Genomic DNA, 15,164 nt, shown 5'->3' with positions numbered 1-15,164 from the left:
CTGAGGCACGGAGAGGTGACGGTGACATCGCCAAGGTCACTTTGGGGGCAGAGCCACGAATGGAGACCCTTCCCCCAAAAAAATCCACCCTCCCCCGACCCCATTTTGGGGGTCACCACGGGGGTCTCCCCCCCCTCCGAACCCCCCACCCTGTCCCCAAATTTCAGCCTCCCCCAAAAAACCACTCATGGCTCCTGGTTTGTCCCCTCTGTCCCTTGTCCCCTCCCCTCTCCCACCCCCCCCCCCAAAAAAAAAGGCTCAGCTCGGCTCCCACCACTTGGGGGGTCCCGGAGGGATTTTGGGGGGGTCCCGGGGGGGTTTGGGGGGGTCCAGCACAGTGAACGCAGGAGATTTTATACAGAGCTTTCCAGAACAAAGCTACGGGAACGGCCACACGATGGCCAGAGATAAACACGGGGACCCCCCCCGCACCCCAAACCGCGGGGGGAGTGAGGGGATGGGAGACCCCCCTGCACCCCAAAACCAGGGAGGTACAAAAGGTTCTGAGACCCTCCCCCTCTGCACCCCAAAACCGCCCTCCTGGGGCTGGGGGGGACACAAAGGGGTCTGGGGGTGTCCCCAACGCCCCCCACCCCCTCCCCCGACGGCATCACCCACTGTCCCAGGTGACAGGAGGTGACACGGGGGTGTACCATGGCCCCCCACCCCACTGCCACAGTCCAAAGGGGTGGGAGGGTGACAGAAGGGGACAGGGGGGTGTCCCCAGCACCCCTCAGCTGCTGTCCGAGGGAACACACGGCAACACGTGGTGACACACGGTGACATGGTGCTGTCCCCATCACCCTGAGGTGACTGACACATGGTGACACAACACGGGTGTCTTGCCGCTGTCCCTCAGCCGCTGTCCGAGGTGACATGGGTGACACACGGTGACACGGGTGACACATGGGTGTCCTGCTGCCATCCTCCAGCCGCTGTCCGGGGTGACGGTGACACACAGTGACATGGTGCTGTCCCCATCATCCCGAGGTGACACACAGTGACACAGGTGTCCCACTGCCATCCCTCAGCTGCTGTCTGAGGTGACACGGGTGACACATGGTGACACGGGTGACACACAGGTGTCCTGCCTCTGTCCCTCATCCGCTGTCCGAGGCGGCCCGGGGGCTGTCCCGGGGGCTGTGCCGGGGGCTGTGCCGGGGGCTGTCGCTGCTGTCGCTGCCGTGGCAGGGGCTGCAGGGCGCGGTGGTGTCCCGCGGTGTCCCCGCTGTCCCCAGGGCTGTCCCCGGGGCTGTCCGGGCTGGCGGCTGGCACAGGGCGCGGCCGAGCAGCGCGGGCAGCGCCTGCAGGAGCCCCCCCAGGGCCTCCAGCTGCGCCTCCAGAGCCCCCAGGCGCCGGCCCAGCTCCTCATGGCGCTCCTGCAGCTCCGAGAGCAGCTCCAGCATCACCGACTGAGTCTGCAATGGGGCACGGTCAGGGGCACCCCAAAAATAGGGGGTGTGGGGGCAGAGAGACCCCAAAAACATGGGGGTGTGGAATCAGGCATCACTGATTGCGTCTGCAATGGGGCATGGTCAGGGGGACCCCAAAACAAGGGGAAGTTTGGGGTCAGGGGCACCTCAAAAATAGAGGGGGTTTGGAGTCAGGCATCACCGACTGCGTCTGCAATGGGGCATGGTCAGGGGCATCCCAAAAATAGGGGGACTTTGGGGGAAGGGGTCAGTGACTGTGTCTGCAATGGGGGTTGGGGTCAGGGGGATCCCAAAACAACAGGGGTGTGGGGGCACAGGTCAGCAAGACCCCAAAAACATTGGGGTGTGGGGGCAGGGATCAGTGCCACGCAAAAAATGGGAGGTTCGGGGTCAGGGATGGGTGTGACCCCAAAGCAATGGGGGGTTTGAGGAGGGTCTGATCCCATAAAAACAGGGGGTGGTAGGAGCTGGGTCTGACCCCATAAAAATGGGGGGTTTGGGGAGGGGTTGATCCCATAAAAATGGGAGGTTCAAAGCTGGTCTGACCCCACAACAATGGGGTTTTTGGAAGGAGCTCACCTTGGCCAGGTCCACCAGGGTGTTGGCCTGGTCGTTGAGTTTGCGTTGCTCCATCTTCACACTCCTCAGCCTGAGGGGACAATGGCAGTCTTGGGGACACTCCTGGCAGCGCTCTCACCCCCTGGCAGCTCTGTCATCCTGCAAGCGTGGTGTGTCCTCCCCCCGACCCGGTAGCACTGTTACCCCCCCAGCAGCGTTGTCACCCCCCTCAGGAGCTCTGTGACCCCCCTGGCAGTGCTGTCATCTCTGTCCCCCCCCATGCAGCCCCTCCCCGAGACGTGCAGCCCCTCCCATAAAGCGCAGCCCCTCCCCCCCAAACCAGCCCCCCCCGGGAGGGTCCCCCCCACCCCAAATGTGGCGGCAGAGCCCGTGCGAAGCTGGGGGGACAGGGGAAGGGAGGCACTTACTTCTGAGCTCTGCGGGGGCAGCGCAGCAGAGGGAAAACAAAGGGTTAAAGGCGAGGGGACAGCACGGCAGCGACACCGCCACCACCCCGAAGGGACCCCAAAAAGGGACCCAAAGGGACCCCCCTGTCCCAGCCAGGCCACCCGCAGACCCCACCCGGAAGATGGAGGTGTCTGGGGGTCACCCCAAAGGTGACCGGTGGGGGGTGAGGGACAGGGACAGGAGGGGGACAGGGACAGGGACAGGGACAGGGGACAGCAGAGGTGGGGGACACAGAATGGCACAAGGGGAAAGGGATGGAACAGGGGATGGGGACAGCGGATGGAGGACAAGGACAGGGGACAGGGGATGGGGACAAAGAGAGAGAGGACAGAGGACAAGGAATGAGGACAAGGACAGGAGACAAGAATGGGGACAAGAACAGGATAGGGGACAAGAACAGGATAGAGGACAAGGCCAGGGGAGGGGGACATTGGGAATGGGGGACAGGGGACGAGGAATGGGGCCAAGGAATGGGGCAGAGGTCAAGGCCAGGAGATGGGGACAAAGGCAGGGGACAAGGACAGGACAGAGACCAAAACCAGGTGACAAACCCAGCAGAGACACCCGCTAGGGTGACAAACCCAGGCCACCCCAATGCTGACCATCTGTCACCCACCCAGAGGGGACACACCCCCTTTGGAGACAGGGCCGCGGCCAGAGGGGGTGACAAGGAAGCAGGAAAAGCGGTGGCACTTACTGATGGATGGCTTGAAGGAACTTACGCTGGTGGGTCCGAACTTTGGCGTGGTCGATCTTCTTCACCAGCTTGGTGTGCTTGTAGATGAGCCACGTTTCCCTGAGCACGTTGGCAGCGGCGTTCTTCACCTGCGACCCCAAATCCCACCAGTCACCCATGAAGGGACTTCAGAATTGGCTTTTTTCCATTTTTTCCCATTTCCCTCCACACTATTTTTGGGTTTTTTCCCACTTTTAATTGTTTTTTTTTGCAATTTTAATTGAGATTTTCATGAATTTAATGGAATTTTTTTCTCAGTTTAATGTGGTATTTCCAGGTTTTAATGGGTTTTTCCCAGTCTTAAGGGGATTTTTCCCATTTTAATGGGTTTTAATGGGAATTTTTCCATTTTAATGAGTTTTAATGGGATTTCCCCCAATTTTAACCGGATTTTTTCCATTTTTAATGGGATTTTCCCCATTTTAATGGAGTTTTCCCCAGTTTTAACATTTTTTCCCATTTTTACCGGGATTTCCCCATTTTTTGGGCCAAGCCAGGCACTCTCACCCGCTTGGTGAGCTGCGTGTCCATCATGAAGTTGTGGACATGTTTCTCGGCTTTGGTCAGCTCCAGCTTCCGGGCCACCACGGCCACCACCAGCGCAGTGCAGCCGGCGCCCTGTGGGAACATTGAGGACAGCATTGTCTCCCCCCCCTTGTTTGCATTTTTGCATTAATTTGGGTTTAAAAATTAAAAAAAAAACCATGGCAGGAAGCGGAAATTCCAGTTTGCTTCTCAAGCTGGAGTTAAAAATAATCTCTTTTCCCAAGTGGAAAATCTCCTCGCGGTGTCCCCAAGGCGGTGTCCCCTCATGGTGTCACCTCTTGGTGTACTCTTCCATGTCCCCTCTTGGCGTCCCCTGGTATGTCCCCATGCAGTGTCCCCTCTTGGTGTACCCTGCCATGTCCCTGCCTGTCTCCTCTCGTTGTCCCCAGCCTGTCCCCAGCTGTGTCCCCTGGCTGTCCCCACGCTCACCATGATGCCGGTGAGCAGGCACACGCCCTTGCCGCAGTAGGTGTGTGGCACCATGTCCCCGTAGCCGATGGACAGGAAGGTGATGGAGATCAGCCACATGGCCCCCAGGAAGTTGCTGGTCACCTCCTGCTTGTCGTGGTACCTGCACAGGGCGGTGGCACCGCTGTCACTGCTGTCACCAGCATAACTGAATTCCTCTCCCCATTTTGTGCCCATTGCAGTGGATTTGAGGCGTTGTCCCCAAGATGGAATTGGGGACACCATGGGGATGTCCCATGGCCAGGCTGTGTCCCCCTGGGACAATGAGGGGACAGCACAGAGGTGGCACCACTGTCCCCAAAAACGCGGGATGCCGATGTCACTGTTCACCCCCAAAGGCCACCGCGGGTGATACCGGGGGGGAGAACGGGGGACACTGTGAGATTCCGATGTCACAAACGCCGTGGTGCCACCACCCCCCTGTCCCCAAGGGTGGGGACAAGCCTGGCTGGGGGACACGGAGCAGCGGTCAAGCCGGGCAGGGGGACAGGGACATGCGGGGAAATGGGGCGGGAAACGGGGAAAATGGGATTGGGAAAGGGGGAAATGGGATGGGGAAAGGGGAAATGGGACTGGGGAAAGGGGAAATGGGGTGGGAAAAGGGCAATGGGATGGGAAAAGGGAAAATGGGGTCAGAAAAGGGAAAAGGGACAGAGGAACAAGCCGGGGCGGGGCTGTGGGGTCTCAAGCATCAGGAATTTAGGATTGCTGCTTCCCAACCCGGTCTGGGCTTGGAACCTCACCTGGCAGGGACTTGGCAGGCACAGCCCAGGGTGAGGGCGGAAGTGACAGCACGGTGACAATTCCCGGGACCCACATTCCCAAGGAACACCCGGGATTCCCCACCAAGGAACCCAAAACGTGCGGGGCCAGGAGGGGAAAGGTGAAGGGACAAAAGACAGATCCCAGGAGAAAAAAAAAACCCTTTGGAGACTCCCAGCTCCTTGTGGGGTCTCTCTGAAAGTCCCCCACAGCCACCACGGAGGTCCCCAAGGCAGGGGATAACGGGGAAGGGACAGGAAGCAGCTGCTGAGGTTCCAAGACGAAAAGGGCTCCAGGCCCCTTTCCACGCCCCCCTCCCGCCCCCGGCCGCAGCCAATCCTAAATTCTGGGGATTCGGGGAGCAGAAGCCTGGGGCAGGGGACGGTCCCTGCGGTCACTCGGGACAGTCCCCGCGGTCACTCACAGTTTGTCCCTGCAAGCAGCAGAGCGGGCAGGGAGGGAAAACAACAGCGGTTAATGCGCGACCCCGGGGGGCTGGGGGGGCTTGAAACCAGCAGGGGCGAGGATCACGGCGGGGACATCCCGGGAACCCCGCGGGGACATTCCTGGCACCCCGCGGGGACATCCCGGCACCCTGCGGGGACATCCCAGACACCCGCGGGGAGCAGCTGAGGAGCGTCCTGAGGGCAAGTCCTGGAGGGTTCCCTCGATGGCAATGTCATAATCTCGGACCCCTCTGTGGGACCCCAAATCTTTGGTCCCCTCTGCAGGACTCCAAATCTTTGGTCCCCTTGGCAGCTCCAGCTCTTTGCACCCCTCTGCAGGACCCTCAACCTTCATACCCCTCTGTGAGACCCCAAACCTTTGGTTCCCCCTGAGGGACCCCCAGTTTTCATCCCCTCGCCACCCCCCAGCTCTTGGTTCCCTCTCTGTCACCCCCAGCCTCAGCAGGCCCCAGCCCAGGGTGACACGGAGGAGCCTGGGGACAACTCCACCTGACAAACCCCGAACATCCTGACCATGGGGGTCTCCCCACCACTCAAACTCCCCGATACCTCCTCAGCTGCACCCCCAGCCCCTCCCACCGAAACCCCCTCACTTAGAATCCTGTGAAAATCCCAAAATGGAACCCCTAAAAGATGGCCTTTGCCTCCACCCATGAAAACCCCAAAATAGAACCCCTAAACCCCAACCTTTGCCTCCACCCATGAAAACCCCATGAAAACCCCACAAAAACTCCAAAACTGGAACCCCCAAACCCCGACCTTTAACTCCACACTCAAAAACTCCAAAATGGGAACCCCTAAGCTACAGCCTTTACCTTCACCCACGAAAACCCCAAAATGGAACCCCTAAACCCCGAACTTTCCCTCCACCCACAAAAACCCCCTGAAAATCCCATGATAAGCCCAAAACAAGAGCCCTCAAACCCCAACCTTCCCCTGCCTCCCCAGCCCCTCACCTCTCACAGACGCGCACAGTCCAGGCAGCGATGATCCAGGAGGAGATGCTGAAGACCAGCAGCACCGTCCCAGGGCAGATGGTCATGAGGGTCTTCATGACAAAGCGCGTGTTGAAGTTGATCTTGTTGAGCGCGCCGATGCTGCGTGACGAGGCATCGGTGAAGAGCTTGCTGTGCAGCAGCATCACGCGGCCGATCAGGTAGAGCCGGAGGAACATGGGGATGGACAGGATGATGTCCACGTCGGCGTGGGCCACCGAGGCCGCGTAGGTGAAGGCCAGCCGGGCCGTCCAGGTGAACAGGTACTGCCCAGGGATGGGGTGGATGGCGCACACCAGCAGCTCCAGCGCAATGAAGAAGACACGCTCCGAGGTCATGGCGATGCGCCAGTCATCGGCGCCGTTGTCCACCATGAACAGCTGCGGAGGTTTGGGTTCATTTGAGGGGTTTTGAGATAATTTAAGGGGCAATTTTGGTTAATTTGAGGGGTTTTGAGTTAATTTGAGGAGGTATTAACTTATGGAGTATGTTAACTCATGGGTATTATTTTAAGGATGACTTGTTTTAGTATAAACCCAAAACTTCTTTTTATTTATTTTCAGGAACAGAGGAGTTGGGTTTTTCCTTGTTTTTTGGATATTTTTGCTGGTGCCACACCCCCAGCCAGCTGCCAGCAGGTGCCCCTCCCCCCCCCCCCCCCCCCCCGCCCCGGCCAGGGACGCTCACCTGGATCTCCCTGGCATGGTACATGACAATGAGCCCCAGCAGGATGAGCGTGGAGAGGCTGATAAGGCATTTCAGGGCAAACGAATACGACGATTCCTACGACACCATAGAACCACCGTGAGCTCAGCCGGACCCCGGATCCCCTCATCCCCACCCTGAGACCCCTCCCCACCTTGGTGTAGACCCCCCAGGAGAGCTCAGTCTCCGTGACCATCACCACGATGCCGAACATGCCGAAGATGAGCGCGTAGTCGCTGAGCCGCTTGCGCTTCTCGAAGAGCGCTCGCCGGTGGCCCAACTTGTAGCCGATGTTCTGGTTCCGCCGCTCCTCCGCCGCCCCCTGCCCCGGGGGGGCCGCGGCGGGGCCGGGCTCCGCCGTCCCGGGCTGCTCGGGCCGGGACACCACAACCTGCAGGCGGGGGCTGGGGCAGGGCAGCGACGGCTGCGGGTCCTGGTGCGGCGGCTGCGGGGTGCGGGCGGCGCTCGGGGGGCCCCGGGGCCGCGCCACCCCCCCATTGTAGCGATAGCTGCTCATGGCTTTTCTGGCGACAGCACCGGGAGATCCCGCATGGCTCGGCGGCGCGGGGGCGACCTGCGGGACAAGGGACACGCGGGGGGACACGGTGGGTGGCCGGGGAGGGGACGCGGGGAGAGGGGATCCCGCCCGGACTCGGGGGGTTTTTGCCCGGCTTCGACGGCGATGGGGACACGTCCTGCCCGTGGGGGACACGCAGTGACCACACGGACACGTCCTGTCTGTGGGGACATGTGCTGCCCGTGGAGGACACGCGGTGACCACAGGTCCGTGTCCCGCCTACGGCGGGGACGCGTGGCGCTCGTGGGGGACGTGGCCGTGTCCTGCCCGTGGCGGGGACACACGGTGACCACAGGGACGCGTCCCGCCCGAGGGGACACGTCCTGTCCGCGGGGCCGTGCCCGTGCCCGTGTCCTGCCCACGGAACCGCGTCCCGCCCCCCGCGCTGCAGACACGGCCGCCAGGACGCGGCCACCCTCCGCTCCCGGTGGCCGCTGTCCCCTGTCCCCTCCCCGCAGCCGCGGGACATCCCCGGTCCCGAGCGGCGGCTGCGCGTCCCCGCCGCCCCCGAACGCGCCGTGCCCGGTCCCGCCGTGCCCAGGGCTGCCGGGGGGGCTCCGCCGCGGCTCCCCCCACTCCCGGTGCGGCCCTGCCGTGCCCGGTACCTGCCGTACCCGGGGCCTGCCCGCGGGGCTAGGGCCGGGTCCCGGTCCCGCCGCCGCCGCAGCCCGAGCCGGTCCCGGGGGCGCGCGGCGGCGGCTCCGGAGCGCCGGGGGCGGGGTTAGAGGCGTGGTCCGAGCATATCCCGCGATCTGACTGGTCCGTGCAGCCCCCGCCCTCGCTGACGAGCACCGCGCCACGCCCTTGGTCACGCCCCCTTATGTTGGCCGCACCTCCTGCTCCCTCCGTGCCCTCCCGGAGACCCCGGGACCCCGCGGCCCCCTCCCCAAAAACGCCCCCTCCCCATCCCAGACCTTCAGCACCCCTCGGGACCCCTCCCCACCCTCGAGCCTCGCTGCACCCCAAAATTCATCACCCCCCCTTGTCCCCCCCAAAAACACCCCCGTGCACCCAAACATCCCCGGTGCTCCCTAAAACTCCCCCAGTGCGCGCCAAACACCCCCACTGCACCCCAAAACACCCCCCGTGACCCCCGCCGTACCTGCTGGGGCTCCCCGGGGCCGCCCGGGGGGGTCCCGGGGCCGTCAGGGGCTGCGAAGCCAGGGCCGGGTGCGGGGCCGGTCCGGGGGTCCGGGGGCCATGGGCTTCCCTCCACGCCTGCCCAGGGGACACTCAGCGTTAGGGGGTCCCCAAACCCCCCTGGTGGCAGAGCTGGCACTGCCCAGGAGGGTCCTGCCCTAGCAGTGCCACCCCCAGGGGTCACAGTGTGCCCTGCACCAGCGAGTGCCGGGCACAAGGGGATGTCACAGGAGTGTCCCCATGGCATGAGGGGCTGTGTCACACCGATGTCCCCTTTGTACGAGGGGCTGTGTCACACCAATGTCCCCATGGCACAAGGGGCTTTGTCACACGAGTGTCTCCTTGGCACACAGGGCTGTGTCACACTGATGTCCCTGTTCAGGAGGGGCTGCACCACACCCATGACCCCATTTCATGCAGGGCCCTATTGCACCAACAACCCCATTGCACGGGGGGTTTCATCCCATAAAAAACACCCATTGCATGAGGGGTTATTGACACGAAAACCTCATTGCATGGGGGATTACATCCCATAAAAACCCTGCTGCACACAGGGCTGCACCATTCAAACAACCCCATTGCATGGGCGATTACATCCCATAAAAACCCCATTGCACGAGGGCTGCACGGTACAAAAACCCCCATTGCACGAGCAGCCCTACTGCACCAACCCCATTGCACAAGGGGTTACATCACATGAAAACCCTATTGCATGAGGGGCTGCCCCATACAAATACCCCACTGCATGAGGGGATTACATCACACGAAAACCCCATTGCACGAGGGATTATGTCACATGAAAGCCTCATGGCACATAGGCCTGCCCCATAAAAATATCCCCATTGCACGGCAGCCCTATTGCACCAATAACTCCATTGCACAAGGAGCTCACCACAGGAAAACCCTACTGTATGTGGGGGGGCTCTGTCACATGAAAATCCCATTGCACAGGGGGCTGCACCGTACAAGAAAAACCCCATTGCATGAACAGCCCTACTGCACCAACCCCATTGCACGAGGGGTTACATCCCATAAAAACCCCATTGCACAAGGGGCTGTGTCTCACTAAAACCCCATAGACCGGTGGGCTGTGTCACACTAAAACCCCGTTGCTCGAGGGGCTGGACCATACAAAAACCCCATTGCACGAGGAGCTGTGTCTCACTAAAACCCTGCTGCATGAGGGGCTGCACCATTTAAAAAAACGCCATTGCACGAGGGGGCCCCATTGCACCAAAACCCTGTTCTGTGCGGGCCAGCACCGCACTAAAACCCCATTGCATGGGTGCCTCTGTCACACCAAAACCCCATAGCACGAGCGGCCCTACTGCTCCACCCCCATTGCCACCCCGCAAACCCCTCTTGCACAACACCCCACAACTCCCCAGACCCCAAACCCCAAATCATCCCCGACCCCCCGGGGGCTCCCCCATCCCTGCAGCGCCTCCCGGGCTTTGAGGCCACCAGCAGGGGACAGCCCCTACTGTCCCCATTCCCGGGGGGCTACGGGGCCCCGGTTCCGCGGTCCCTGAGCTGCCCCCGGTACCCCGGGAGCCCCGGGGGAAGTGGGGCCAGCTCCAGTGCCCCGCTGCTCCCGGTGTGCGGCCGGGCCTGGCTCCCCTCCAGGGCCGGATCGTTTTCTCTCCATTCTGCCAAATTTATGGCAGGAAAATGGGCTCCGATTTCTTTTTAATATTCGGTGTGGTGACGAAAAAGCCGCAGCGGGCAGGGACAGAGGGGAAATGTTCCTCCCAGCCTCCAGGGCCCTGCCCTGAGGCTGTGCCAGGCCCCACAGCCGGGAAAAGTTTTTGTCACCTCGGATGGGGGTGGGTGAGGCCACCGCGGGCTGGGGACGGTGAATATTTCATGAGGCACCGCTCCGTGGTGGCTTCACTGCTCTGGATGGTGGCAAACAGGGCCCAGATCCATCTTCCCCCTGCCCGAGCATCCCCAGGGATGGATCCCGCATCCCAGGGAGGCCTTCTGTCCCTGTCCCTATCCCCTGTCCCTGTCCCTGTCCCCAGTCTCTGTTCCCTGTCCCCTGTCCCTGTCCCCAAGGGGACACCCTGGCTGGTGGCTGCATGCCTGGGGTGGTCCTGCCTGTCCCCATCGTCCCCAAGGCGGGGATGGGGATGGGGACATGGCAGGTCCACTGTCACCGCGTGTCCTTGAGCCACGGCCACCAGTGTCCCTGCTCCGGGATGTGACGCTGTATCAGGACACCCACGGGTGGCTCTGCCACCCTCCACACGGGGACAACGGACAAGGGAGAGCTGCAGATCCCACCATGCTGGGGCAGGACCCTTGGGTGACGACAGGAAAGAGTGACAGCATCTCCCGCGGCAGGGACACGCGTCGGGACACCCCATGGCCGGCCTGCAGCAGCCCCCAGCGCCCCGGGGGTGACAGTGGGGTGGCAGCGGGGGGACAAGGGGACCCCCCGCTCCCCCCGTGCCCGGAGCAGCGGAGGCGCTGCCTCGGAGCAACTGCAGAGAAGGGGAGGGCGCGGCTATAAATAGCGGCGGGTTCCCCGCGGGTGATTTATTTATTCCCCTCTCACTAATTCCTGCCCGGGTATCTCTGCGGGGTGGGGCACGAATCCTGGGGGAGCCGGGCTGGTGGCACCGCGGGGACAGCAGAGTGACCCCCGCCTGCGCTGCTCGGGGCTGCGGGGACAGCACGGTGACCCCGCCCGGGGTCACCGGGGCTCCCCGCCAGCCGCCACCACGGCCCGGGGCTTGTCGGGGGCACCAAGTGCGTCAGACCCCCGGCTGCCCCCCCCCTCCGTCCCCAAAAATCCGCCGCGTGGCCCCGGTTCCTGCGGCCGCCGCCAAGTCCTGGCCATATGTCCCAGGCCGGGAGCAGCTGGCGGTGCCCGCGGGAGCCCCCGGCCCCCGCTGCCCACCCGCCGGCGAGGGGCGGGGCGGGGGCGGCACCGCCGCTGCCTCCCGAGGGCAGTGCAGGGGGGCTCACTGTGATTTGGGGGGGCACAGAACCGGCTGAGAGGAAGCAGGACGAGGCCACGCGGCTCCCCAAAAAGCAGCGGGATGGCTCAGCCCAGCCGTGCCACGGGGGGACCCTCGGGGGTGGCGACACCCGCGACCCCCAGGTCCCCCCCGTGTCCCCCCCCCGGCACAGCGGGTTGGGGGCACAGGGGCAGTGTCCGGCCTGGGGGGGTTTCCCCCACGCAGAATCGGACCCGGTGCCACCCCTGGGGCGTCCGTGTGTCCCCCACAGCGCAGGGGGAGGCGCAGGAGGTGGCACACCCGCAAGGACACCCGAAGCTCCCCGGCCCCGCCGCGACGCCGGGGAATCCCCGCCTGGTGCCGGGGTCTCCCCGAGAAAATCCCTCCGCAGAGACCCGCCGGGACACCCGGCACCGCCGCTGAATCCGGGGGACACGGCCACAGCCCTCATGTCCCAAGGCCTGGCAGAGACAGCCGTGATCCCCCCCGCGACACCCCCAACCCAAAGGGGGACCCCATCCCCATCCCGCCCGCCTCGGGAGGGGACGCGCGGCAGGGGCCACTGTACCTGCCTGGGGCCCCGCGGGTGCGTGGGGCTGGGCTGGGGGGTCCCGGGGGGTGCAGCGGGGGGTGGGGGGGTGGGGGGGGGGTGGGTCCGGGCCCCCCACGCCCCCCCTTGGCCGCCACCGCACCGGCGTCCCCAGACAAAGCCGCCGCGCCGGGTTCTCCCTGCGCCTCCCCCACGCGCTCGGCTCAGCCAAAGGACAAAGCCGCTCCGCCTGGCTGCCCCCGCCGGGCCACCGCCGACCCCCGCTCCGGGCCACCCGGGGGGGACACGGCCGTGCCCGCCGCCCCTGGCACCGCCACAAAGCCCTCGGCGATGGGGGGGGGTCTCCCAAAGCTCGCCCACGCCCTTGTGGAGCCCCGTGTCGCCGCTGCAGGGCGGGGGTCCTCACCCTGACGAGGGGGTCCCCGCAGTGTCCCCCCCAGCGCAGGGTCCCCAGCGGTGGACCAAGGTCACCGGGAAGGTCGCGAGGGGCGCGAAGGTCCCCATGTGTCCCCACGGTCCCCGTCTCGAAGGCTGTGCCCCGCACGTCGAAGCCGCAAGGGCCACGCGGTGCCCGAACCCGCCCGGAGCCCCCGGTGCCCCCCGGGCTCGGCTGCGGCCCCGGGGCCCGCCGGCTCCGGTGGCTGCGGGACGTGCCACCCCAGTGTCACAGCTGCGCTTGTGGCGCTGGGTCCCCCTGCTTTTGGTGGCTGCTGAGCCGGGTGTCACCCCACTGCGCCATCGCTGTCACTCCCCTGTGCCATCAGTGCCACCCCACTGTGCCACCCCAGCAGCTGGCGGCCAAAACCGAGGGAGCCCGGAGTGCCACCAAGCCCTCAGCCGCATTCACGTCTTTGGTGACAAGCAGCTACATTGTCCCCAAGGACGGGGACCCCCAAATCCCCTGACTCCATCAGCCGGGGGTGCCCCGAGCAGCCGAACCCCGCAGGGAGGGGAGTCCCTAATGTCCCCACACCACAAACAGCGCAGGGAGGGAGTCCCCAGTGTCCCCACACCACAACACCCCCCAAGGAGGACACCCCTGCTGTCCCCACACCCACACGGAGGGCGACCCTGATGTCCCCACAGCCGTCCCCTCCCAAGGCTGGACATCCCCATTGTCCCCACACCCGCCGGGAGGGCGTCCCCACTGTCCCCACACACCACAACACCCCCCAGACAGGACATCCCTGCTGTCCCCACCCTCGTCACCACTCAGGCAGGACATCCCCTCTGTCCCCACACCCTACACCGGGGAATGCCACCACGGGGTCCCCGCCGCTGCCACCCCCGCAGTGTCCCCCCCCCGCCGCTGCCACCCCCGGGGTGTTCCCCCGCCGCTGCCACCCCCGCGCCCGCTCACTTGCCACGGCCCCGTGCTACGAGGAGCGTCGGGGGGCCCCGGGGGCGGCGGGCGCTGCCGGCTCTCGGCTCGGCGGAGCGACACTGGCGACAACAGCAGCGTGCGGGGGGGTCGAGGGCTTCCCCGCCCCACGCCCCCGCGTCTCCCCCGGCAGGGCAGTGACCTTGAGGCCGCGGCGCTGGCGGTGGGTGGCAGCCCGCGATATTTTTAGCCGGCCACTGTCATTCTCAGAGCGTCCTCATTGTCACTGCCGGGGGCTCCTCCTGCACCCCCCCTGCCCCAACTCTCCCCCCCGCCGCCGCACCGGAGGGGGCTGAGCAGGCCTCGGACACCCCGGAGCCTGGGAACACCGGGGAACCCCTCCGTGGTGCCCCCTCCCCTTGCCAACCCTCCCGGGCACCCCCTCCCCGCCGCTGCGCCGAGGGCTTCCCGCGAGCCGGGGGATCCTCCCGAGCCGGGGGATTCCCGGGATTCCCGCGAGCCACGGGCTTCCCCAGCACCGGCAGCCACCCCTGGAGCGGAGGGGGGGGGTGGGGGTCCCCACCCTCGCAGACCCCCCCGCCCAAATTCACCCACCTGCCGCCAACCCCCGGCCTCCGCTGCCCTCGGGCGCTGCCGCCGCTGACCATGGCCCGGCGACGGCGACACGTGCGGCGCCGAGCCCGGGATCCCGGCGGGTCCCGGTGGCACAACCGGGGGCCGGGGGTGAGCCTGGACAGCGGCTCCGCGGTGCCGCCGAGCCCCTCCCGGCCGCGCCGTGCCTCGGTTTCCCCAGCGCGCAGGCGGCGGCCGCGGGGGCTGCGGGCAGCGATGCGGCGCCGTTGCGATGTCGCTCCACACGCGCAGCCGCGCGCACCCGCCCCGCCGCCTCCCGGGGCTTCCCGGGGCTTCCCGGGGCTTCCCGGGGCTTCCCGGTTCTTCCCAGAGGCTCCGGGCCGCCGCTGCGGATAAATCCCGCCGCCTAACGGGGTCCCCTCCCCGCGCTCCGCCGCAGCCGCGGGGCCGGGGGCGATCGCCCACCCACGGCTCCCCCCCCACCCCCCACCATGGGGACCCCCCGCGTTGATCCCCCGGTAACATCGGGGCGGCCCCCGGGTGGGGCTTTGTCCCCCCCGCTAAGGTGTCGGTGTCACCCCCGGGGGTGCTGGCGGTGGGGAGGGGGCGCGGGGTGACCTCGGGTTGGGCGTGTCACACACGGGGTGGGGGGGGAGGCTGGAGTGTCGCCCCCTTCCCGCAGCCCCTCCCGGTCCTTTGTCACACCACGGGGATTTGGGGACGTGGGGGGAGTGGGGGGGGTGAGCAGCGGGGTTGGCATGGGGTGTTCGGTGGGCAGGGGCGGAGGTTTGCGGGGAACAAAGAACGGGGGGCGAGGAGCGGTGAGCATGGGGGTGTGTGCAAAGGACGGGGTCCATATCCCTGTGTCCCTGTCCCCT

General features: G+C 65.2%; 1 protein-coding gene across 4 annotated transcripts; it reads right to left on the bottom strand.

Annotated features, from left to right (window-relative positions):
• Positions 1–189: 189 nt before the first annotated feature.
• KCNN1 (potassium calcium-activated channel subfamily N member 1) lies at positions 190–14,699 on the bottom strand. Of its 4 annotated transcripts, none has more exons than XM_077191398.1 (10): positions 14,308–14,699; positions 8,818–8,933; positions 7,293–7,712; positions 7,121–7,216; positions 6,395–6,813; positions 4,171–4,312; positions 3,703–3,813; positions 3,157–3,284; positions 2,013–2,082; positions 191–1,418 (listed from the first exon to the last, which is right to left on the bottom strand). In XM_077191398.1, exons 3-10 carry the CDS (start codon positions 7,653–7,655, stop codon positions 1,101–1,103), a joined length of 1,647 nt encoding a protein of 548 aa, XP_077047513.1. In that variant the 5' UTR covers positions 7,656–7,712; positions 8,818–8,933; positions 14,308–14,699; the 3' UTR covers positions 191–1,100. The 4 variants fall into 4 exon arrangements, with proteins under 4 accessions (XP_054506414.2, XP_077047513.1, XP_077047514.1 ...); XM_077191399.1 differs by lacking the exon at positions 14,308–14,699 and adding an exon at positions 13,732–13,957; XM_077191397.1 differs by lacking the exon at positions 14,308–14,699 and adding an exon at positions 12,390–12,413.
• Positions 14,700–15,164: the final 465 nt, after the last annotated feature.

This window comes from Agelaius phoeniceus, chromosome 29, assembly GCF_051311805.1.
Source record: "Agelaius phoeniceus isolate bAgePho1 chromosome 29, bAgePho1.hap1, whole genome shotgun sequence".
NCBI classification, from domain to species: Eukaryota; Metazoa; Chordata; class Aves; order Passeriformes; family Icteridae; genus Agelaius; species Agelaius phoeniceus.
Note: the sequence above shows the minus strand (reverse complement) of the source record. Positions and strands in the feature narration are given on the sequence as shown.

Bases quoted from the DNA above. Each gene is read 5' to 3' on its own strand.
- KCNN1 (XM_077191398.1), bottom strand. From the start codon at position 7,655: ATGAGCAGCTATCGCTACAATGGGGGGGTGGCGCGGCCCCGGGGCCCC. The intron at 3,814-4,170 runs GTGAGCGTGGGG...ATGTTCCCACAG, and splicing joins GCCTGCTCACCGGCATCATG to GGCGCCGGCTGCACTGCGCT. The intron at 2,083-3,156 runs GTAAGTGCCACC...TTGTCCCCTCAG, and splicing joins TTCCTTCAAGCCATCCATCA to GCTGAGGAGTGTGAAGATGG.